Here is a 25,076-nt window from a genome sequence, read left to right as displayed (position 1 = left end):
TTTTTTTTTGTTTTTTTTTTTACAAAAACAGTTTAGTTTCAATAGGAACGGTAAGTAGTTGATAAAGTTCTACAGGAAAGCATAATGCAAATTATAATCAATGTGTGTTAAGATTTTGTATGAAAATTTTAAAATTACTGTATTGAAATATTTTCTTATAGAGTGTTATAGAATTCAAAATTTGTTTCCAATGGTAATATTTTCGCTTTTTCTTATATTATATAAATAACTAGGATGCAGTTCAAAGAAAAATGCTAAAGAAAAACGCACATACACTGTGGCTCAAGTTCATCAACTTTGTTAGAGCAGGAGAGAGGGAGAAGACAGGTAGCACTGGGGAGGGTAGAGGACTTCTTGGCACGGCAGGAGACTGGCAAATGCGAGCTGACCTGAAAACCAGAATGCAATTCCCAACGGAAGTAGCATCCACCAACAAGCGACCTGACATAGTGATCTGGTCTCCGTCAAGTAGGCAAGTCATTATAGTGGAGCTGACAGTTCCTTGGGAGGAGAGAATGGAAGACGCATATGAGCGGAAAATGGGGAAATATCAGGAGCTTGTGGCAGACTGTCAGGAGAGAGGGTGGAGAGTATGGTGTTTCCCAGTGGAGGTTGGCACACGGGGCTTTGTTGGACAATCCTTGTGGCGAGCCCTGAGAGTCATCGGAGAGAAGACAGCTCATAGGGCGACTAAGCAGAGAGGCAGAAATAGCATCGCTATGGTTGTGGAGAAGAAGAGAGGGACAGTGGGGAAGACAGTGAGAGGCAATTGTGAATGTAAGATCATTTCACAGGCGGATAGCTGGATGGTCCCGGGCTGGGAGCTGATCACCCCAGTCGGCGCACCTCTGGAGGTTGTAGTGGACAGCGCCGAAACAACCGAGGAAGGAGGATCCACCTGATGACGGGATCATCACGCATCTATACCACCAAGATGTTTACAGGTACTAAATTAATTGTTAAAGGGTTGAATTTCGTCATTTAACCTTTAAGTACCCTGTCTGTGTTCATGTGGTGTTATATCTGCAGTAACTGTAAATGCATGTTAAAATAAATAAAATCCATGCTAATAATTTAATTCATATAGTGTTTAATACGCATATGTACATACACATGCACTATCTTATAACTGTATTAACTATTTGGGGAAAAAATTATTTAACAGTAGTGAGAACAGTAGAAAAAGAATGTAAATCTATATTCAAAGTTTTTAGATATGTCACATCTTTACGTACAGAACCATTTATATAATGACAGACACCCCCCCCCCCCCCAAAAAAAAAAGTTTCAAAGAGGTAGTCAAAATTAACGCACTACGGTCGGACAGCAGTTGGACAATGCACGACGGACGAAATAGGATCACCTGAATAACTCAGCTGACCTCAAAAAAATCTCTCTCTCTCTCTCTCTCTCTCTCTCTCTCTCTCTCTCTCTCTCTCTCTCTCTCCGGATAAAAGAGTGCCCATTTTAACATTTTGTTTTTTATTTGCCATAACTAAAATCCGGTGTTGACTCTCTACCATTGACAGCTTTGAATTTCCCGTTGGACACAGGTAAACTGTACGCTTCAACTCTTTTAGAGTTCTTGCGAAAATATTCTCAATCTTTGATCTGCATTCAAGCTTAAACATGTCTGCTTGCGTTTATCTTCAGTAAATTAAAGCAGGTACGCCATGCCAAGCATGTTGCCTGGCAATATTGGAAGTAAAATATTTACATTAGCCACTGTAGGACTCGTCACAGTCTTTTTGTTCCCTCACTTTCCGATTCCCCTTAAAATAATATGTTTACGGTGCAACCGATGGGGCGAGTGCAACATCTTTCTGAAATATTTGAACTGATTACACTAGATTCTCCAAAATAGAACGTACACTGTTTGTACAAATATTGCAAAGCTTGCCTGGCAAACACATAAGGCCAAAAAAAAATATATTCCTGTTTCCTGTCACTTGACCAAAAAAATTAGGGTAGGTAGGTAGGAAAAATTTTTTATTTTTAAAAAATATTTTATTTTTAAAAACTTGGAGCATGTGTGTAATAATGAGAGAGATGTATATTCCCACTGTTCAGTATGTAAATAGATGATTTAAAATTTCCAAAGGTCTTTGTATTGTTGATGCATGTAATGTATAGAAAACAACAGGTAAAGAAAAAAAATTGGTTAATTTTTTAATTAAAAATAAAAACTAATATTATTTGCAAAATTTAATCTACATGTGTATGAATTTATTTATCTTTTTCTGGATAAATATTTTTGTATTGTATTAGCTTAATGTCAATATCAACATGAGTAATTAAATCACACTCTGTACTTCCGTGTATTTGGGGTATTAGTCCAACCCTTTGACCCACTTACTACCGTACGTTATGTAGAGGTTCTGTTTAATTCTCAAGATAATATAGAAAGCAGTTTTATGATAATTTTAACATTTAATGCAGTTATTAACTAATAACAGGTTATTGACAACTGTAATATCAGGATTTAAAGTAATAAACATTGTTTTTGTAATTTCCAATATACAGTATGTTGTTGCATCACCCGTATTTATAACCGCTGAAGGTAAGATAGTCGCAAGTTATTCACCACAAGGTATATTTATGCAGTAAAAATGTCTGTAGATTAATTTTCTATCATTCTTTTGCCAGTGAGGTTAATTTACACGACTATGAACTCAGAAGACTTGGTCAGCTTCACTTCTCTTTCTGAGGAAATTCTGGTGAAGTTACCGATCACCACCATGATCACAAAAAAACTTTTAGGGTCGGAGGGTAAAAGATAGGGTCGGTCGGGCGCGGGAAACAGGAATAATTTTTTTTTAGGCCTAACGGAGATATCCCCGAGTACCCAAACTCCGTCACCATAAGCAGAAAACATTCCGCGTTTCTCTGTAAATTATTTTTTGCTGTATTTATCATTTGCAGCCACTAAATATAAATTATTTTTTGCTGTATTTATCATTTGCAGCCACTAAATATAAACTGAAACGTTATAATTTATAAAATTATTAACAGAAATATTTTTATTATTATTCAAATAAGCCCTCCTGAATACGACGTTTATCACATGTGCTATCATAACTTATGAACCTAACTCCGTCACCCACATGATCTATGATACGCCAGGGAAGAAAGACACACTAACAATTTAGTTTAAACTCAACTTGTATCTAGGCCAAGTTAAAATAAGTAAATCGGTGTATACAATTTAAATTGTATTTAATTTCATCAAAGTGAAATGATCGCCAGAATTAAAAAATGGGTCGTTGTAACAACAATCACAAAGACCTTTTCAGAATGTATGGGTGCCGTTTGATTTCTGTCTTTACATATTTCAAATATATCATATCAGTAATGAATAAATTAATGATTATGTTATTTATTACATTTTTAATAAATGTAGAATATTGTAAATACCGACATACCGTATATATCTGTAACCCTGTATTAGGCAAATATTACGGCATGAGCGATTTGACGTTATCATCAAGTGTAGTGCATAAACGCTATTGCGGACTGAAAAAAATGTATTAATAACCTTAATAAAAAATAAATTACACGTGAAATGTTTCATCTTGACCTCTCTTAAAATGACTGACCATTGTAAATAATCAAATGGACCCGCATGTCAGAAATATCATTATTTTAGTGCACCCTTGAAAAAGTGTTAGCTGATTTCACGCAATTATTGTTGCATAAAATGAACAAGGTGTAGTTTTGTCATGTTTAAACACATTCTTAAATTTAACCGTTGTAAATTGTTGACATTTGATTGAAGATTTTTGACATGCAAAAAATGATGTCATAATCGCACTTGATTTCAAACGGCGAGGAGTTTCCCGAAAGTGACGGAGTTAGGGTAGTGACGGAGTTAGGGGGCTATGCGATACGTAGTAAATATTAAGCGAGTGAAAAAAAATAGGCCTAAACATTGATAAAGTAAACGAACATATCTTTTAAACGAAAAAGATACAACAAACACAAACAGTCAGCAGATTTTGTTATTAAAGAATGAATCCTCTAAACCTATAAAATTGGCCCCGAAAGAATCAAACTAAAGGTTTTCTACATGTCATTGCCTTATCCCTTTCTTCAAACATTTAGGTTTTTTAATATCAATTTCAATTTTTACTTTCTTACATTGTAATTAGGCATTGTCTCAATTAATAAAGCAGGGGTATGTTGTTTACATCAATTTCTCATAGATTTAACGTACGCCACATCCCCATATTGAAAGCCTTTTTGAGAATTATATGAGCGCATTAATGTTTCAAATTATCCTAAATACAGTCAATGAAAACAGTTCTATTAATCATACACACCCAAGATAGAAATTGAAACATTCACACTTTCTAATTTTTTTTTCTTAAAAAGTGCAGAATCTTGTGTGCTTGTCTCTGTGGTAAAGATACATGTAGATTGTTTGCACTGAAATGCAGTAAAACACAGTTATAGCGAATAAGCTTATAATGAATTGACACTTACAGCTAATTGATTTTCTTTCCTTGTGACTCTATTACATGTTGTAAACTTGATTGATCTGACAAATAATTCTTATAACAAAGCCCACTCTTGTAAAAATAGACCATACCTGATACTTTGTTATAAACATGTTTTACCATAAACAATTTTATTTAATTGCTATTAAGTTTGTAATAAAAGTCTTTCCGACAAAAATGTTTTTAAATGTTTTCATACAGACCATGCTTGGAGCTTTTAGCTAAAATATTAAAGTATTTTTGTTTAAAAGGGTCCATTTTGGTGTGTAAATAGGGGCAAGATCGCAGTGTTTAGAGGTCAGAGGATAAATTTTTTTATGTATTATCACATTTATTTCCTTTTGTGGTGCAGAAAGAATGAATTGTTCTCACTATACAATTGTCTTCTAATTCAACCCCAATATTGATTCAACAGAAACTCAAGTAAAACTGCAGCAGTCATTTCATTTATAGCTGCAGAACTGAAGCTCCACAGGAAATTCAGTTCTGCATCTAACATTTCACCATCACCAGCATCATACTCATACTCATGCCATCACCATATTAATACAGAAAATCTAATTTCTAAAAAAAAAGATGATCATCATTAATCAGCATCATTACATATGTTCTACCATTAAAAAAAATGCATTGTATATTTCATGTATTTGGGGAAAAAAATGAAAAATTAAATTTGGATGGATCAATAACATGACATAGATGTAGATTGATGCATACATGAATCAAATTAATTTACAATTGGCAATTCTGTCATTTGCTAGAGTATTCAGGGAAGTCACCAGAAATCATATATTGAGAATTTCTATCAAACTGATAGCTAACCAGATGCTTCCATCTTCTGATCATGTGGCAGGAAGCACCTGAGCTAGTGCTCAAAAATATATTTAGTTACTTGGAGGCCTCCGATTTACGTGCTGTGTTTTTGACATGTCGACTGTGGCATCGCATTGCAACAGAGGATGTTATTTGGAAACAACTTGTTCAGAGATTGTGGAAAATAAAAGGTATGCATGCACTGACATGAGCTCAGCTTGCTTGTTAAATTAGTTAAATGGCCACAAAGTATTTTTATTTCCAAGTTGTGTTTTGTTTTTGTAATGTCATAATTCAAAACATTTTTGAAACAAAACTATTTTTGGGAAAGTGAAACAAATTTTAACAAAAACATCCTAAACTTTTGCCAAGGATCTTTACCACCTGGGAAAATTTCATGGCGGAATGAGTACCAGCGCTTGACACATGAGACTCCAACACACCTCAGCGAAACATTACTGGAGCACTCCGATGAAGTCCTGGATGTCAGCTTCTCCCATGACGGAAAGCTGTTCTGTACAACCTCGAAGGACGCCACTGTAAAAGTAAGAAATATAATTATTCATTTAAATTCTTCTAACTATTGATTTATATGTAGGTAAAATGGGATCAGACATTGCCACACAATTTACAATAGATCTGCATCCAAAAAAAGTATGAATTTTAATATAGAATGAAAAAATTGCAATAACCTACAATGTATATACATGTAGTTCATTGGCATCTGACCTCTCTATTTCATTTATGACATGGTTTCATAGGTTTGGGAATTGGGTTACCCGACCAAGTTAAAACGCAATGCCAAGATGTTGCTGTTGCAGGGCTGGAATATGACCCAGTTTTCCATATTCAACAAAAGTGATACATACCTATGTGTTTGTGGGGTGCAGTTTGAGGGCAATGTAGAAATGTATTTTCCAAGCACCTCAGGAAGGGCAGCCATTTTCAGATTGAATGGTTAGAGTGCTTTGCTTTTGAAACCAATACATTTAATAGTAAATAGAAATAGAATTAAAGAATGAATAATTAACATCTAAAATGGTTTATTAAAAACATCAAAGCATGAATTATTTATAAATGGTAATTAATGAATTTTTATGGTATTGAGTTTATTTCAAAAAATTTTAATTATCTATCAATGTGTATGAAATTAAGACTGTGTTTTTTATTTACAAAAGAAAGTTAAAAATTTAAATGTAACATCATATGACTTCATTAAGTGTTTTGCAAGTCATTATGATCTTGCCAAAAAAGTTTATTACATGTGTTTGGTATATCTCTAAGCCAATCAAATTATGTAACATGTGTTATGTAGTACAGATGTTAATTCATTTGTTTATTGATGTACCGATGTATGAATATATGTGCATTGCACTTTATAGCGGGACTTTGAACTTGAAATAAAAAAGAAAGCAAAAAAGAACCAAAAGACAGTTTGCTTTTATACAATATTTGATAACATATTACAGTGGTAGCAACGTTATTGTTGACAAACGACACGCACGATTCTGATACACGAACGATCACGCACGATACACGAACGATCACGCACGATACACGGACGATCACTAACTTACTGAACTTTCACGATACACGAACAAAAACGATAAAACACGCAACCGAACGATTTTACACCATTAAACACGCAAAATCAAAATTAATTTTTAAGATTAGAATTAAGAAAACATATTGCTTTAATTTGTATTGCTTTATGTTTGTGTTTTATTGAAAAGCGGCATATACAGTAGCAATGCACTGTTTTATATTTTACGAGTAAACAATTTACACATCCATCCAAAAAAAATATATGATTCATACACAAATTAAATTTTTATCTCCATAACGAATAATAACTTAAGTTTAAATGAATTGAAGATAATGCATTAACTATATGAATTTATTTACATACGAATTGACTGTTTATGTAATTCAGGTCCCTTACGTACGATTTAATTATGCGGGATAGAGGTAAATTTGTTACCTTGTTCCATAGAATTTCGATTTTACACATAGAATATTTTCATTATTTACAGTACATAATTGATTAATTTCTATTCATTCTAAATTTTAAAGCGTCTATAAAAAAATTATTTAAAACAAATGTTTACACAATGAACCAGATAGGAATGCGTATCGTATTCTCATTTGAAAGAAAAACTTTGGAGATAATCGTTTAGTTTAAAACGGGGAGTGGGTAAGCTTGACCGTTTTCATTCAACGTGTCGCTCTTGCTAATATGATTAAAATTATGTGTGAAGACACAATGGATGCTTGATATAGGCTGACTATAACATTATGCAATACTAACTCGACCAAACAAATGATTGAAATAGCTGTGGAAATACTTGATAAATGTATTTAACCACGAAAAAGAGAATGAATGCTAACAACTGTCAATGTTTTTCTATAAAAAAAAGTTTAAAATTCACATTGTTTTACAAAAAATACTTGTCGTTGTTTTAAGAATAAATCCTGACATTCCGTAAAAAAAGTTACAAAACGAAAAAACCGCACGATCACGCACGAACACGCACGGTAAAAAACGCAAACTATTTTTCCTGATACACGCACGATCCCGCACGTTACACGAACGATCACCCACGTTACACGAACTATTTAACACGATTGGCTTGTCAACAATAACGTTGTTACCACTGTATAAAGTGGCGTTTCTTTACAAAAGTATTAGATTTATTGAAACACTTTTCCTACTAGAAAATAAATGTACTAATGACTCTTAATTATATAAAAAAAATTGTTGTTGTCGTAACAGTAAACATATTACAATTAGAGTTTTAGCCACCAAATTATATCTTATACTCAACACATTAGTGGCACTGGCAATATCAGTTACAGAGGCTTTTTGATTTTAACAGATTTTTGTCCCTTCAGATTTCAAGTTGATACAGACTATGAAAATGGAGCCACCTCAGCTATTTGCGGACTGGTATGATGACACCACTGTTCTAGGTGGTTACGTAGTGGAGAACCAGCAGAACATTCTGCATATAAAAGCTTTCAAGGTCAGACAATGAATTAAAAGCTTAAAGAATTAAAATCTAATTTTGGAACATAGCTAACTTAATGGTAATGGGGAGGGGACGGTGAGATGGGCATGGGATTTTTGCTCGAATACAAGTTTTTAGAATTGTTGATTCCAATTTTTGTGTTTTAAAAGGTAGAAGAAAAGGAACCATTTGATGTACATGAGCCAGACTGTGGCCAGATAGTATACAGTTTTGAAACAAATCATCACCATACAATGAACCTATTGGTTGCTGATCTTCCATCTTGTCAGCACCAGTCACATGATCAGTCAGGTGACCAACACAAAACACTAAAGTCCCAAGATCCAGAAAATCAGAGAAATAACAATGCAAATTCTGTAACAAATTGTGCATGTTGTTGTGACAAACACCGAAAAATGATGATATTTGTTTGTGAACAACATTCTGCTTTTGCAGTTCATGATGCAACAGACCTGCATCAGAGAATTCATGCAAGAAATGCTAAATTACAAACAAACTCTAAAAAATTACCAAGTCGTGCCAAATTTTTGAAGACTGCCAGTAGTAGAATAACGAGGAATTCGGTAGGAACATCAGATAGGTCGAATCAAGGTCAGTTGGGTAGAAGTTCTCGAGGTACTCAGAATGCAATTGAGCTTCCAGGAGCATCTGTTCTTGATAAACCAACTTGCCGTCCTTTATTCGACAAGTATTACATATCTGGAGTGAAGCTTTCACCCGATCAAAGGTATGTATTGCAGCATGTTTCTTATTTTTAGGTCATCTGAGTGACTCAGGTGCCCTATTGCCATTGGTTTTTGTCCATCATCGTGCAGCCTGTGTCTTCCACAGCAATTTAACATTTTTAACTTGGTCATGAAAACTACAGGGTCAATTTGAAGCATTTATAAGTTTAAGAGTAATCTAATTTCTGAAATGTGATAATCTACAATCTCTGGGGCCTCACAGGTGAGGCGAAATATGCAAGAAAAAGCCAAATTTTAAAAAATCTTCTTTACCCCCCACACATGTGGAATATAAAGTAGATGCATGGTTAGGATCTCTATAAAGCCTTTTATCAAAATTTTGAAAATTCATGGCCCCTGGGTCAATGCAAGACAGCGGGAATATGTTTTCAAGTGTAGAAGGGCTAAAATTACAAGAGGCGAAAACAACCCTGTACAGTAAAACACTCTTATAACGAAGTCCCAGGGACAGGTAATTTTACTTCGTTATAAGCGAAATTTGTTATATCTGTAAATTTTACAACATGTAATAAAGTCACGGGGAATAAAAACCACTTCGCTGTAAGCGTCAATTCATTATAAGCGTGTTCGTAGTAAAAATTTATTAAATCTTACAAAATGTTTGCAAACAACAATTATAATAAAAGCAGAAGGAACAGTCAGAGGAGTCTTCGAATTGGGTTTAGATTACTAATTAAAATGGAGACATAGAGTGACGCTGGTTTCAAGTGAAATTATATATGCAACGATTACATAGTCATAGCTCAAAAGCCAGACAAATCTTGTTGATTTCAAAGAGCAATGGCTGGGTGGCCTACAAGGAAATAGACAGGCCTACATCACAATGCTGTTTGACACCAACTACTCAAAGTGCAAGCTCTTGTTAAAATGGTTCTTAGACCCTATGACAGGTCCATCTACATGGTAAAGGTTAACATTGAAAGCCTGTAGGCCTCTTGCTCTTTTTTATTAAAAGTTTCCAAAAAATTTGATTAAATATTTATGTTTAGTAAAAACTTTAAGAATGGATACAATACATTGGTTTTCTCTATTAGAAAAGAGAAAATATCATGTGCAGATTTCTGATAAGTTATGCTATATATAGCCTTTGCCATCATTGAATTATCAAATGAAATGAAAGCGCATTTTGCAATATCTCCCCAATTTTAGTTGTACAGACTGAAAAAAATGAACCTTTTGAACCAAGTTGAAAACTCCAGCATTGCGTATGATTGACGTGATCCTGAAAGATTTCTCTGGCATCCACCATATAAATCTTGTTAGTATAAACATTGTTTTTGGATTTCTACCACCAGGTAGTTAACAAAGGTAATCAAAATGATACTGAAAGCAGAAGGAGATCAAATACAGAATTGTGTATGACTTGGCATCTTCAATCCACACTTTTTGACGTAATATGTACTTTATAAAAAATTGATATTGAAAATAAAGCAAATCAAATCAATTTAGATCGATCTCTACCAAAGAAATAATGAATGTGAACTGTTTATGTTTATTAGCTCCAAAGTTTTAGTAAAAAATTAATATGGATCAGGAACAGTGATGAAGACACTTTGAATAGATTTTATTTATTTACAAGAATTTTCACAGAGGGGCATTCAAAACAACTCAAAACAATTCAATATTTAAACAAAGGTAAATTTCTACTAATTTTTTACTTCCTGCACATGAAAACAACACGTGCATCTCTATAAAGAATTTCTTTAGGAGTGTTCATATCTGCAAGTACAGCCATTCACACTGATTAGAAGGTGCTCTCACCTGAGATTTGACACCAGTTTAAAATATGTGTACTTCAATGTAAATAGATATTACTTTAAATTGTGCATCTAAACTTACGAGATGTCCGGGTTTTTTTCCTCCCAAAATATCGGAATTCATGCAGAGACAGGAATAAGGTGGTTCAGAGCCTGTTAGGTTGATACATGTATACATATAAATTTATTTATTAATGTTCCTTGATAGAAATATAGCTCTGTTCTTCAATGATACCTTCAAAGCCAACATGATCACCATAAAAAAGCATTTTGCTATTTGTTTTTACAACACAACATGTACATAATTCTGAAAAAAAAGTACTAATTTTTTACCTATCAATTTATATTGAATTATTACTTATTTCGGAATTTTTTATTTTTTTTTGGAGGGGGGGGGGGGGTAAATTTACTCTAATCTTTGCTAAAAATCAGCTAGATATTAACTAAATGTGCTCTTAATATGCATTAAAGGTCTAGAATATTTTTACCAGCGTGTTTTAAGATCTCATATAGGTTGTTTTTCATTTCAGGATCTCATTAAAATATCTTGTTTTGAATGAATTTTAAGTGTTAATTGTCGGCTTGCAGGAATATAATCATTTCTAGGCATAATTATATTTATATATCAGTAGGACAGAGCTCTCTATTTCTTGCGTCAAACAAGTTAAAAATGACGCTGGTTTCAAGCGAAATATCCACCTATTGCATAGTCATAGCTCAAAAGCCAGACAAATCTTGTCGATTTCAAAGATCCATGGCTAAGTGGCTAGCGATGAAATAGACATGCCTACGTCTAATTGTTGTTTGACACAACTACCCACAGTCCAAGCTCTTATTAAATTGGTTCTCATGTCAAGACTATAGTTCCATGTTTTAATTATCGAAATTTATAAACACTCCCTTTTCAAAAATAATAAAATAATAGTTGGGTTCATTTATAGGTTACATGCATACATATTATATAATATTATATATGCCTAACTTGTTTGGAGCATTTGAAGTTATAGTCGCAATGCAGTAGTTCGATTTTTTTGGTTAATTTGTCATTTTTTGTCAATAATTGACAGTGTTATTATTTTGAATGTGCAGTTAGCTTATTTTTCACTAGTTACACTGTGTATGTCACATCACTTAAAAAAAAAAAATTGATGAAGCCAATTTTACTTGTAAAACATAAGTTGGGACAAAAAGTCATTAAGATGAATTACATGTAGATATATTCCAGTGGGTAAACCATTTTCCCTCAAAGACAATATTGTACAGATAAAAAGGGGATCACACTTAGAATAACTTATTTAAAATCAAACCGTCCTAATATTTAAAAATAAAAAGGTTGTGATAATTCTTCTTTTATTCATGGCGCATGTGCTAAATGTTTCAGAGAGCTGTACTTCAACTATCGGATCTACCATGCTGACGAGTTGGATGATGAGGGTTACCCTGTAATAGATCCCGACATCACAATAGACAAATTTAATCTTGTCACCAAGTCCCATACCAAGAACCTTTTACGTGGCCACAAGGCTTCCTCTTCTTATCCGGCTTGGTATATTTGTCTGGACATCAGTCAGGATTATATTGTCAGGTTTGTGGAGAGGAAAATATTGCTCATATGGATTTTAACACCCCCCACCCCCCCAAAAAAATTAAAATTTGTTAATTTTATTTTATTAAAGGGATCGAATGAATTGGTCATTAGTTTTAATGGTTTATTCATAGAATTTTTTTTTTATATTTTGGAGGGGTAGGGGAGTGGTGGACCTTAGTATATGGCTTTTATTACAATAGGAGAAAGACTGGATGATAATAGCCATTTTTTTACTTTATTTATCTCCTTTATAACAACAGCTTTTTATAAAGAGAAATATTGAAAATTTTATTTTAAAAATTCCATATTTTTCTATCACAACAGTATTAGTTTACGGCATAAGAAATAGTATGAAAAGTTTTAAGAAGATATGATAAGTAATGTGTTGACCATCAAGCCTTCTAACAGAGATTCCTCAAATATTTTAATTTATTACCTAATTAAAGGAATTTTGTTGTTTTATTACAAATTAAATATTTGCGACTATTTTGAACTGCCGGTCAATAGACTGCGATCTATTAGACCGCTGGTCAATAGACTGCGATCTATTGGACCGCCGGTCAATAGACTGCAATCTATTGGACCGGCAACGTATATCAGAACGCGTGTATGTTATATTAGTGATTGGCATTTTCAGTGGCAGCGAGGATGGTCGTGCTTTCCTTTGGGACAGAAATTACCTCTGTTTCCTTGGTCATCTACCTCACAGCGAGAATCCAGAAATTGTCATCAATGGCACTGCATTCTGTCCGACCGATAGCGAGTGTGTGGTCACCGGAGGAGATGACGGAGTCATTCATATTTGGAGGTCAAAAAGGAGACTTATCGAATTAAAGAGATTACAAGACCTGGTTCCTATGGATACCAATTGCACAAGTTGTTTCCCTTAGTAACATTTTAAATTATTTCCGTTTTCCTCAGTAGCATTTTAAATTATGTCCAGATTAAATGTACCAAAACAAGATATTGATACAAGCAGTTGGATTTTTTAACAATACAGGTATATGTAATCATTTGGATAAATACAAGAATAGCATAAGAAGATTTTGCTTAGGTATGAGAAATTTGCCAAAAACATCATGAACAAAAAAAACCTGGGGATTTAGATGATTTTTTTGTGGATAAAAGTTAACATTATAATCAAGATATCTTTAGCGGTTTAGAATTTTCAAACTTTCCAATATCTAACCAAAAATACGTAAATTTTTTTGATAATGTTAAAGAATTTAAAATCCACTGCGGATTTCGAACTCAAGACTCACATATTTGTAATGAACCCTCTAACCAACTGTATAATGTCAATAAAGGAAAGGAAACTATTCATAGAATTACACTTAATAATATTGTTTATTTCAATAAATAGTTCATCATAACATGGAGGTGTCCCATGCCACCTTAAATTTTTAGATATGAATGAGTAAGTTATAAAGTATTTCGTAAAAACAAATTCTATATACATGTATTTCAGTTGTTAAATTTGAATATTTTTCTTTGTCTTTTACAGAACTCTTCTTCAAAAGAAGAACTTTACAATCTAAAAGTAACCACAATTATCTTCCTTCTTAATTTTCATATTCTAATACTAATTATATTGATTACAAGTTCTTTTAATATGGCTTATCAATTAGTGTGGGCTATTGAAATTTTAACCCACTCTGTTTCAAACTACTTATATCCAGTAGTTTATAAACAGGTTTTCCAAAGAAAAAATAAGGATACTTCTTCTACAGTTTTTAAGATAGGAAGTTGATGTTTTGCTGATCAGTTGCATATATATCAAAGATGTGTATATTACTTGGATTTTGATTTTTGATAATTTATGAAAAAATACCAGCTGTTGAACTTAATCTTTTTTTGGGCAAAATATTGCAAAATTATATTGATCATATTTTGGCGAAATATTGCATATAGGGTACCCCTATACGGTTATACGGATAACTCCTCCTACAGTTTTCAAGATAAGAAGTTATTGTTCTGCAGATGAATTGGACATATATCAGATGTGTTCTTAATGCTAGGATTTTGATTTCTGATGATTTATTTTAAAAAAAATACACCTGTTGAACTTAGTCATATTTTGGTAAAGTATTGCATATAGGGTACCCTCATTTCCCTGGATAGGTAGTGTTCATCAATTCAGGGTTGACATATGAACTATAGATAATGTTCATACAAAAGAAAACCCGGTTTGCTGTCACATTGACAGCTTTTCTGTTGTTCCCAATAACGACAAAGAGCACACGGCGGGTGTGACCGGTCAGCAGAGTATGCCCTCTCCTCCATGGCACCTGATCTTCTCTAATTTTTGTAGAGGTCCGTATTTGCTCTGCTCCTGTTTTGTACCTTTTCCTTTGGATTTATTTTTTATTTCAAACACTGCTCGTTATAACCACACAGTGTTGATTAGGTGAGTAGTGTACTTTTTGAACATTTTTAAAAAATATTTTAATTTCATTCATAGCAACACAACGAATTTCAAAGAGATTTTTGAACCACTAATAATCCACAATGTAAATGGTTCAGAAGGGGCCAGAAAAGAGTATTTACTGAATATGTATATTGATACATAGAAATACAGAATGCATGGTACAGGTCTTGTTGGAGTAAAACCGTAAAAATATCGCGTTTCAATTAAAAAAGTGCATTAATATAATTATATTAGTGTATGTTCAGTATATAATGTGTACTGAAGAAAAGATTTTGTGTGATAAAAAGAAAAACTACATGTATGCCCTTCAAGAAAGAACTAAAAATGACTCCGTACAAAATTGATTTGTGTATTTTTGTGACATATCATTATTTTTAATAAAACTCAAGCTTGTAAGAATCGAAGACAGTGTATGTATTTTTTTATACAAGTCACCTGAGGAAAAAAATTGTTCTAAAAATGATTTAATTAATGTCTCATGCAGTTGGACGCAAGGTTTTGCTTTAAATCTTGTAAACTTTATGATAATAATGTTTTCATGATTTGCAATTATATATCCATATATCGATTATAAATTTTTTTTTATCTTCAATGCTAGAACAAAATGTAAACACCAGAATGTATAATGATTTTCATCTTTTGTTGCTGTGATAGATATTAAATTGATGGATATCAAAAAAAATTGTTACTGATATAAAATAAACAGTTATTTGCTTATTTTTACTTTCTTGTAACTTTTAGTAATTAAAAAAATGATATTCTGTCAATTACCAATTAATAATTGTTTTGTGTATTACAACTTGATATGTTTATATTATATATACATACACAGCGTAGATATTCATTTATAAAACATTTATTAAAAAGGGTACCTGGAATACGAAAATGATGAAAAAATACGTAAATAGACTAAATGCTAAACTAGTGTTCTAAAATGGTATTTGTATCAAAAGGTTCTAGACAGTATTATCAGTTTGTTGTTACGACAATAGCGAAATGATAAATAAAGCAAGTACATGTAGTTGTATAACGATGTTTTAGTATAGTAAAACTCGTGAAGAACTTGCACATTTTCAGCGAAATCAGAGATTATATTTTTTGGATCCCAATCAAAAATGTATCCTTGTAAAAGAAATAATTTTCGTTAATAGCGAACTTGGATATAATAAACCTACAGATAAGACAAAACAAATAAAAATGAATTTATATCAAAAAGGACAATCGGCATTCTCGATTGAAGTCATCTGTTCGTAAGTTTTATGGTCGATACAACAACCTTGTCAGCAAATATATTTGAATGCATTTGTTTCATAAATCCCTCAACTTGATAATTGAAAGGTTTTCAATGCGGTAATCGTGGTTCCTGAAACACACATATACTGCAATTTTACCAATACTTATGCATGCGAAATCCTTGATACGTATTTAACGAATTAACGGATGTAGCGGAGTACATCCTATGTATACCTTTATAACCGAGTTTTACTGTATTGATGTAAGGGATGTATTGTAATTAGGGATGTCAATTTTACTCGGTTGGATTAGTCGATTAATCGGAGCCTTTAGTCGAGCGATAGACGAATACTCGTTCATTTATTTGAAACTGTGTGACCTTATTCTACTGTCACATACACTGTATCTTAACCATTATCCATAATAAACATAATAATTTAAAAATTTATGACAATACGAACTATAGATGCATTTGATTTCAAATAAATTTAAAAAAAACTTTTAACTCAATTTCTGTTAGCTAATGTCTTAGCTTTTTTCCTTTTCTTGTGACGCTTACACATAATTGAGCTTTATATCATCGTAGGCAAATCAATTGTGACTTGTTTTAGGTTAAGCCATTGTCCCGTGCCGTGCCATACCAAGGCTGTATAACAACAAATGCCTTGAGTTGATATGATTCAATTTTTGATTACTAGTAATAAAAACATCTTATCCAATAAATAACTCTTTAGGAGACCCCCAAATTGATCTCCTTAAATACAATCATGTTTGCATAAGAACTTCTATTCAAAACAATAATTTCACCTACAAATTCAACAGAGATCAATTTGTAGCCGCTTAAATACATACTAGGGACACCCTTTCGATTCAGCAAAGTGAAACGTGATAAAAAATGCCGAGAAAAGAAAACCCTTATTTTTATTCGAAGCCCCAAAACTGCCCTGTTATAATGAAAAAAATGTTTTGAATTTCTTTCTTCACTTTATAACGAATAATCAACTAAGAAAATTTTAGTCGATGATCGGTGTGACCGAGCGATAGTCGAGTACTCGAGTACTCGTTGACATTCCTAATTGGAATCGTTCTGATTTGCGGTAAAAACATGGATGGGTTAATGGACAAAAATAAATTATCATTTTATAAGTTGATAGTTTGCATAAGAATTGAATTGAATTGAATACAGTATTTTTACGTTTCATCCTTATGGTAAACTTGATCAAAATAAGTTATGTAAAAGTCTGATTTTACAGACATTAGTATTATTGTTACATCGCTGTGTCTTTTTATTACCCTACCCATACGTCAAACAAACTCCGAAAACTGTAGAAAAATTCATTAGCCATTAAGTATTACACATGAGTACTAGTATATGAGCTCGTATTTGGTTGCTGTTACATTCTGTTTTATAACTAATGTCAAATATTATTAAAAGAACGGGTGCAAATGTACCTATAATGTAAGTTGACCAAATAAAATATATTTCACATGTAATCTACAACAGAAAACCAAATACACATTTTCTTAAAACATCAGCCTTCATATTCAAAGTTTGAAAATTATTTATTAAATGTAATGTATTGGTATATAATCTTGCTCAAAGATCGTTACTTACGTTCACTCTTAAAAACCCTGTGTTTGGTATAGACTTGACAGTCAGATATTTTGAGACGGGTCAATTCAGTGTTGGCAGTATTTTGTATGACCTTTCCGCAAGGCAACAACAGCCCTAGTACTGTCCATGAGCCGCGCATGGCTTGTCTGATGGATCTGTTGCCAGTTCTCCTGCAATGCAGTCTGAAGCTCTTTACGATTTTTAGATAGTGTTGGACGAACTGAAATGCGTTGCTGAAGAGTGTCCCAAGCATGTTCATTTGGGTTAAGGTCTGGAGAGGGGCTAGGCTAGTCCTTACGCTGAATTTTTTTACTTTCCAAGTACTCGTTTACGATCTGGGCTCTGTGAGATCAAACATTATCGTTCGATTAAATACTCCCAGACAAATCTGTAATGGGTCTAACAATAGGATGAAGCATATCATCTCGGTATTTTAAACCTGTCAGGGAACCCAAATCATCACCGAGCCTTCTTCAAATCTGTCATACTCAGAAATGCAACAATTGGTATACTGGTATCTTTCCCCTTTTGATCTCCAAACAAGTCTTCTGCCATCTTGGAAGTCAACACAAAATTGCGATTCGTTAGAGAAAAGAACAGATCGCCAATGACGTTTTTGCCAATTTCTGTGTGCTGTTGCCCAATGTAGGCAAATTCTGCGATGCTCCAACTTTAATACGGGATGTACGGCTGGTCGACAACTAAGCTTTAAGATTTGCCTGGTGGAGGCTGATTATAACAGTTTGGGAAGAGATCCGTCTACCGGTTGCTCTCTGAAATTCATCATTTAGTTTACAGCATTTTGGAAACGGTGCCTTTTGGCAACACAGGGCAAATAAAGGTCCGCACGGACTATTATACATCTTGGACGTCCCGATTTTAGTCTCCTTTGACAATTTCCTGCCTGTAAATATCGGTTCCATAAACGACATATTACGCTTTAGGAGACATTAAGTCTTTCTGCAACGTAATGTTCTATATTTCCGGCTTCCAGAATGCCTATGCCCCTCATGTGCATATGCATCCTTTTAGCGTCGAATCATCAGTACCGACCAAAAACGGGTGTAAAAGTCATAAGTTCATTAAAAGAATCCTTATTTGATATTTATTTAATCCCTTTGTTCCACTTACTTTTCAACGCTTCGTCCTTTTTGGGATATTTACTGCAGAACTAATTAAACACGTGTTAATCGAGAATTGACACACAGATATCTTGTTTCAAGATAATTTCAAAAGGGGATTGTCCGGTGAAGCAATGTTATATGAATTTTAAGGATCCTATGGCATTTTAAGAAAGACCTATACCCAGCGTTTAGTGTGGTTTTTCAACAAATGTCTGTCGCCTTTCCCAGCAATTGTAAATTTTATTATATGCTTAAAATTTTGTTTAAGTATTATGCCATATGTTGGGATTTATTTTTGTATTAATAAGACGTCAACGTCCTGTTAAATGACGGCTTAATTTTTTGGGAGTTGATTTTAATCAACTCTCCTATGCAGTTACTCGGACAAACCGAAAGTGAAACAGTGTTTGGGCCTCAGCACAAATCATCGCTGCTGACAAGACTTAGTTCTTGAAAATAATTGATAAATTCGATGTAATGTATGCTAAAGCATTGTCTTTCAAGGAAACTTATTTATAAATACCTTGAAAATAGTCAGATTTTAAATGGTACGAACAATTTAGATATTTTTTGTAGTCGTATGTATTCCTACGCCAGAGTTCAATATAGTCTCGTTAAAACTCGACGCTCGACTCTCTCCGTAAATCTCCGACAAGCAGCTAGAGAGTCTCTCTTGCTTGTCGGAGATTTACGGTGTCAGCCGAGCGTTTTGGTTGAACGAGACTAGAGTTCAATATTGCTTGGATCCATACAATTTTCGAGAAATATTTTTATTACTGATACATAGTTTGATTAAATTAATTTTATCTTTAAATATTATTTAACATGATTCATATTGGGGTTTCTCGACATTCTTGTCGAAAAAGTCCTAAAATTCATGTTATAAAAATGTGTGTAATTCAAATACAAATTAGAAACTACATGTACTTGTCATGCAAAATAATATATCATCGATTTTAGAATACTAGTAAATAAACATCGACAAAATCAACTCCCGTCAGTTCCTCAGTACTTTGATTTTAACCTACCTTTTCGAAAAAAAAATCGTCAAAGTTTTTTCAGCAAGAATTATTTGCAGATGTTTGAAAGTTAACACGCTCTCTTTTAAGGCATTTCAAACTTCTTGTTAAATGTCGATTTTGCTTTGTATAAAATCATTGAAGCGAGATATCCTTAGTGAGCATTTGCTTACATACATCTTTTTTTCTTCAAAATTTAAACTCTTGATTCAGTCATTGTTTGTATATTATACTTATTATATTACCATTGTTACACTGATCAGAAAATTTGTGTTATATTGTTGCCTTGAATATATTTGAATTGTATGTGATTTTGATATGTGAACAAGAAAGTATTCAGGAAAGGGAAAGGATTAATAGCTGTTTCAAAGATATTGATATTATTTTTTTAATTCTAAATCATTTTATTTTCTTCAGTGCAGTAAAGGTAAAAGCTTTCTTGTCAATTTTCATCATGCAGTCAGTTTGTCTGCTAGATGTTTCGTTTATAGAGAAGTTTTAAGAGGTATTTTTTTATTCTTTAAAAAAAGGTTCGTCCGATCAGTGGGGTTTTTTTTTTGGGGGGGGGGGGGGGGGGGGGCGTTTAAGAGCCATTATACCTGCTATTTACAACTATATATTTTTAAACCGTCGTTTTATAGATAGGTAGCACCATATGTAATATTACACAATAAAAAGATATAGTATATGAAAAGAAATTGTTTACTCTATGATTAATTACTAATATTCATAATTATGTAAATGTCTCATTTGACAGACATTATGTAAAATACACTTGTCTGGTCATTGTCATATTTGCATTAGATAATATATGTTATACAACGTCATAACACTGCTTTTATTAAAACAGGTTGATAAACGAAAGGTGCAAACACTAGGCATTTTTTCATTCTGTTCGTATTTTAGCTCACCTTAACCAAAGGTTTAAGTGAGCTTTTCTTATTGCTTGTTGTCTGTTGTGAGTCCGTCTGTCTGTCTTTCTTCTTTGTCCGCCCGTCTGTCTGTAAACTATTCACGTTGTTTACTTCTTCTCTAGAACCACAGGACCAAATTTAACTAAACTTTGTACATGGCATTCTTATAGTGGCCTTATCTTTTTGTAAAGGGAGATAATTAAGAAACAGTAATAGGGTGGGTGTCTTTAAAATCTTCTGCTCAAGAACCATTGCACCTGAAATGCCAATATTTACAGCATAGCTTGTATATATAATGAAGATCCTAAATTCTTAAAATCGTAACCAATCGTAGGGCCCCAAGAGGGGTTCAAATTTTAACACAGAAATATATAGCACTACAATGCTGCAATTTGTGAAATCACTACGCAAGCATTCTCAAATCTTAAGAACTAGAATGCTACAATTTGTGTGATTACCACACAATCATCCAAAAATAATGTAATTTCTAAATGGCTAAGTCATTACCCCCCCCCCCCCCCCCCCCCCCGGACCAGGAGGGGTTTAAAATTTGATATAGAAATATACAGGGAAAATGTTTAAATACCTGGTATAATCTTCTCAAGAATTACAATTCTACAATGATGTAGATTACTATACAATCATCGTAAGATTCTAAATTGTTAAAACCATGACTCCTAGACAAAACCTGGGCCCACAAGAGGGGTTCAAACTTTAGTAGAGAAACATTAGGGAACATGTTGAAAATCTTCTCAGGAAGCATCCTCAAATAAAGTTAACTCTAAATTGCTAAAACTGTGACCCCCAGATCAGTACAATGTACTGGTTCCTGAATAGGTGTTCAAATCTCAAAATTCAAATATATATGAAATTTTTTAAATTTAATTTGTGAGATCAATATGCGATCATTATGCAAGCATTTCAAAATATTGTACTTGAGACCAGTACTGGGTCCCCACAATTTCATCACAAAAGTGTATAGGAAAATTGTATGAACATCTTAGCAAGAAATAGAATGCTACGTTTAGTTACGATGTAAAACTATGTATTAGATCCTCATATCTTCATATCAAGGTCACAGTAACGTTCTTTCACTTTCTATAATTATGTTTAGTTCATTTTACAATTTTGTTACCTTTAATACATTGAGGCCTAGGATAATAAGATTAGCCAGTTGATGCATTTTAATCTTAAGATATCTTATATATGATATCAAAAAAGTAGACTTCTCTTTGTTTTGTTTTTTTTATTTTAATATATTGTCAAAACTTGGAATATCAAAGATTTTTAAATACTTCGTCTATGAAAAAGTTTCATATATATTCAAACACTTTGAAATAGAATGATACAAGAACTATAATAGTTCAGGTGAGCGATGTGGCTTATACGCCTTTTCTTATTAACGTTACATAATAGGACATTATGCAAGGTTGTTTTTTAAACAGTAAACGTAATAAATCCTTAACCACAAAACATCTGTAATACAAGAAAAATGATTAAATAAGGTCAACGTTTTTGTCTGGAGTCGGTTTTAATATATGAGGGTTGTGTGTTATATATTGTGTATTTGTATGGTACGATATTTCAAAAGCATTAGACTCAAATAGTGAACTGAACGTTACATCCCTTCAAAGTATTCTCTGCGGTTTGAAAATCATAATTTCAATCTCTGAATCTTGTTACAACGCAATTTCAAAAAAAAATTTCAAAGTGCGTTAATTTTGGGACAAAGTCAACGCGCTTTGAAAAAAAATGTCAGGGTAAAGTCAAAATAATTGATACTTTCATATACAATAAATGATTGTTTTAACCTTGTTCAACTCAATGTGATGTATTTAAAAAAGAACCCATTGTATTCTCAGGTAACTTGATAAACAGGTTCTCTATAATAATGTTTTCCCCCCATGAGACAATATTGACAATTTCCACATAAAGAACAATTCGGGAGATTTGAATTTTTAAATATGACATAAATTTCATCGCTTAGCATCTGCATTTTCCTTTTTGCGTACGTAACAAAGTTATTGGTCTTTGTCAGAACGAATGATTTATATATGTTGATGATAGAGATCAATGTACATAACATATTTCAGCTGGTTAATTGCATTTGCTTTAAACAAACATGTGAAAAAGGATACGTTAGTTATGTTTATCAAAAACAATATGTTCATTTAAAAGATCTGTGCGAGAGAAAATAACCCACAATATAATGCATAGTTTTAAGTTTTATAATAATAAGATGTTTGTTAATGTAAATTGTTTTATATTGAAGTGATTTATTTGATTAGATTATGAAAATACGGTTTATGTTGAAACACAGATTCTTTAACATACCATTGGAGAAATTATTGTTTGGCCAGCTCCTTTTTCAATATCACTGTACTTATCTTACAATAAAGCGTATTTTTTTCGATCTTAAACGTTTACATTAAGTTGCTGAATATCATATGTTTTGGAAGGAAATATGAGGGGTAGGGATATTCTTTCTGTAATCAATTAAATGATAAAATGGTAACTGACCTGTATCTTTGGTTAACCACCACCCCAATCCTCATCACCGTTCTCAAAGACGGTAAATTAGATTCACTAGTGTTAACAAGACATCATACTATTAACAAATTTATTTTTTCAAAGTGCGTTAACAGTCTTGATACTAAAAATGTTGATGTACCTTCATAACGCACTTTGAAAAAATATTTCAAAGTGGGTTAACTTGGTCCCAAATCTAACGCCCTTTTTGATCCCAATCGTTGATTTGGTCCCAAATTTATCGCACTTTGAATTTTTTTTTCAAAATGCGCAATTTTTTCAAAGTGCGCCGCCACAATGCCCCACAAACTCAGATGTATGTGATGGAGCATTATCATGAATAAGACGAACCAGTCTAATTAGATTGTAGACGAACAAGCCTAAATCCTGGCACAGTGCGTCGATTATGAAAAAAATTCACATATATATAATATATATATATATATATATTCACTGAAGAGCCGATCAGACGAAAGCGTTATGGATTAAATTCGAGAGAAAAGGAGTATTGTGTTATCGTTTGCTAAAAACTTATATTTTGAATATTTTGAAAAGTAATGTTGAACACAAGTGGCTTGAACAATGGCAACTTAAATTTAATTTTATTTGGTTTTGGAAAAGGGTTTAGGGTGCTCTTATAATGCTTCAAGATTTTATCGTCGCTGGAAATTATACGAAAGACGAACACTTTACAAACAACAAGATTGCGTTTAGTTACTGCATTTTCATTTGTCAATTTTGATATTCTGTTCATGTATATTTATAATGTACAAAATATTTGTATATGTAGATAAAGTATAATAATAATTTTTTTAAGAACTCATGGATTGGTTGTATGCATTCTTTTATTTTCTAATATTTGGATTAAACAATGCATTGTATAATGTATGTTAATTATTTGGATTACTAATTATGCTGTCAAACAAACACTCAAAAACCAGTTAGTGTAGATATGGTCGGTTGGTATCGTAAATTCTCTCAAGACTATTTAGAAAAAAAACTTTCAAATTTCTTATATCTTTTGGATATGAAGAGTTCTTGAGTATTTTACTTTAAAAAGTGTTTGTTTAATTTTGAACGTCAGTATTTAAATCACCGACTTCCTGTTGAGACTAACAGATGGTTAGATATAAGTGTTAATAAAAGGCGCTAAACCTTATGTACCATTTCATAAAAAGCATATGAATGCAGCCGATGAACTGCTTTTGTGTTAGAATACAGTGTTTTTCCATGTATTAAACAAATTTAGATTTTTTACCTATTTTTACCTATTTAATTACCTAGAATTTGTGAAAGATCAACCACTTTTAATTGTTTTGAGTTTTGCGAATGAGTTTTACTTTACAATTTAAAAAAAGCTCGATTTATTTATACATAAAATTTTGGAATTAGTCTGTCCTCATTGAACATTTGTACATTTTTCTCATTTTTTTTTCTTTAATTTGATATGTACCTCGAAAGTAAGATTTACATTTCCAAATATATATATATATATATATATATATATATATATATATATATATATATATATATATATATATATATATATATATATATAATTTCCCAATGCAACAAAAAATAAATCGGCACAGTTTTAAATAATTTTAGAATAAAAAATATCCAGAATAAAATCACAAATTGGTCCTATTTTCTGCAGTATATATATATATATATATATATATATATATATATATATATACTAGACTTTGACCCGTTTACATTGCATATCAGACATTTACGAAATTTATACATCGACACACCGTATTATTGACATTTACATAACAA

The 25,076-nt window shown here is 32.5% G+C and overlaps 1 protein-coding gene across 1 annotated transcript; it reads left to right on the top strand.

Moving 5' to 3' along the window:
- Positions 1–1,477: 1,477 nt before the first annotated feature.
- Positions 1,478–15,574, top strand: LOC109617363 (F-box/WD repeat-containing protein 5). Its single transcript, XM_034469029.2, has 8 exons — positions 1,478–1,553; positions 5,258–5,500; positions 5,682–5,854; positions 6,071–6,266; positions 8,202–8,332; positions 8,488–9,065; positions 12,223–12,426; positions 13,067–15,574. The coding sequence occupies exons 2-8, from the start codon at positions 5,341–5,343 to the stop codon at positions 13,317–13,319; spliced, it is 1,695 nt and encodes a 564-aa protein (XP_034324920.2). The 5' UTR covers positions 1,478–1,553; positions 5,258–5,340; the 3' UTR covers positions 13,320–15,574.
- Positions 15,575–25,076: the final 9,502 nt, after the last annotated feature.

Source organism: Magallana gigas, chromosome 6, assembly GCF_963853765.1.
Source record: "Magallana gigas chromosome 6, xbMagGiga1.1, whole genome shotgun sequence".
NCBI lineage: Eukaryota > Metazoa > Mollusca > Bivalvia > Ostreida > Ostreidae > Magallana > Magallana gigas.
This window is presented reverse-complemented; position numbering and strand designations above follow the sequence as displayed.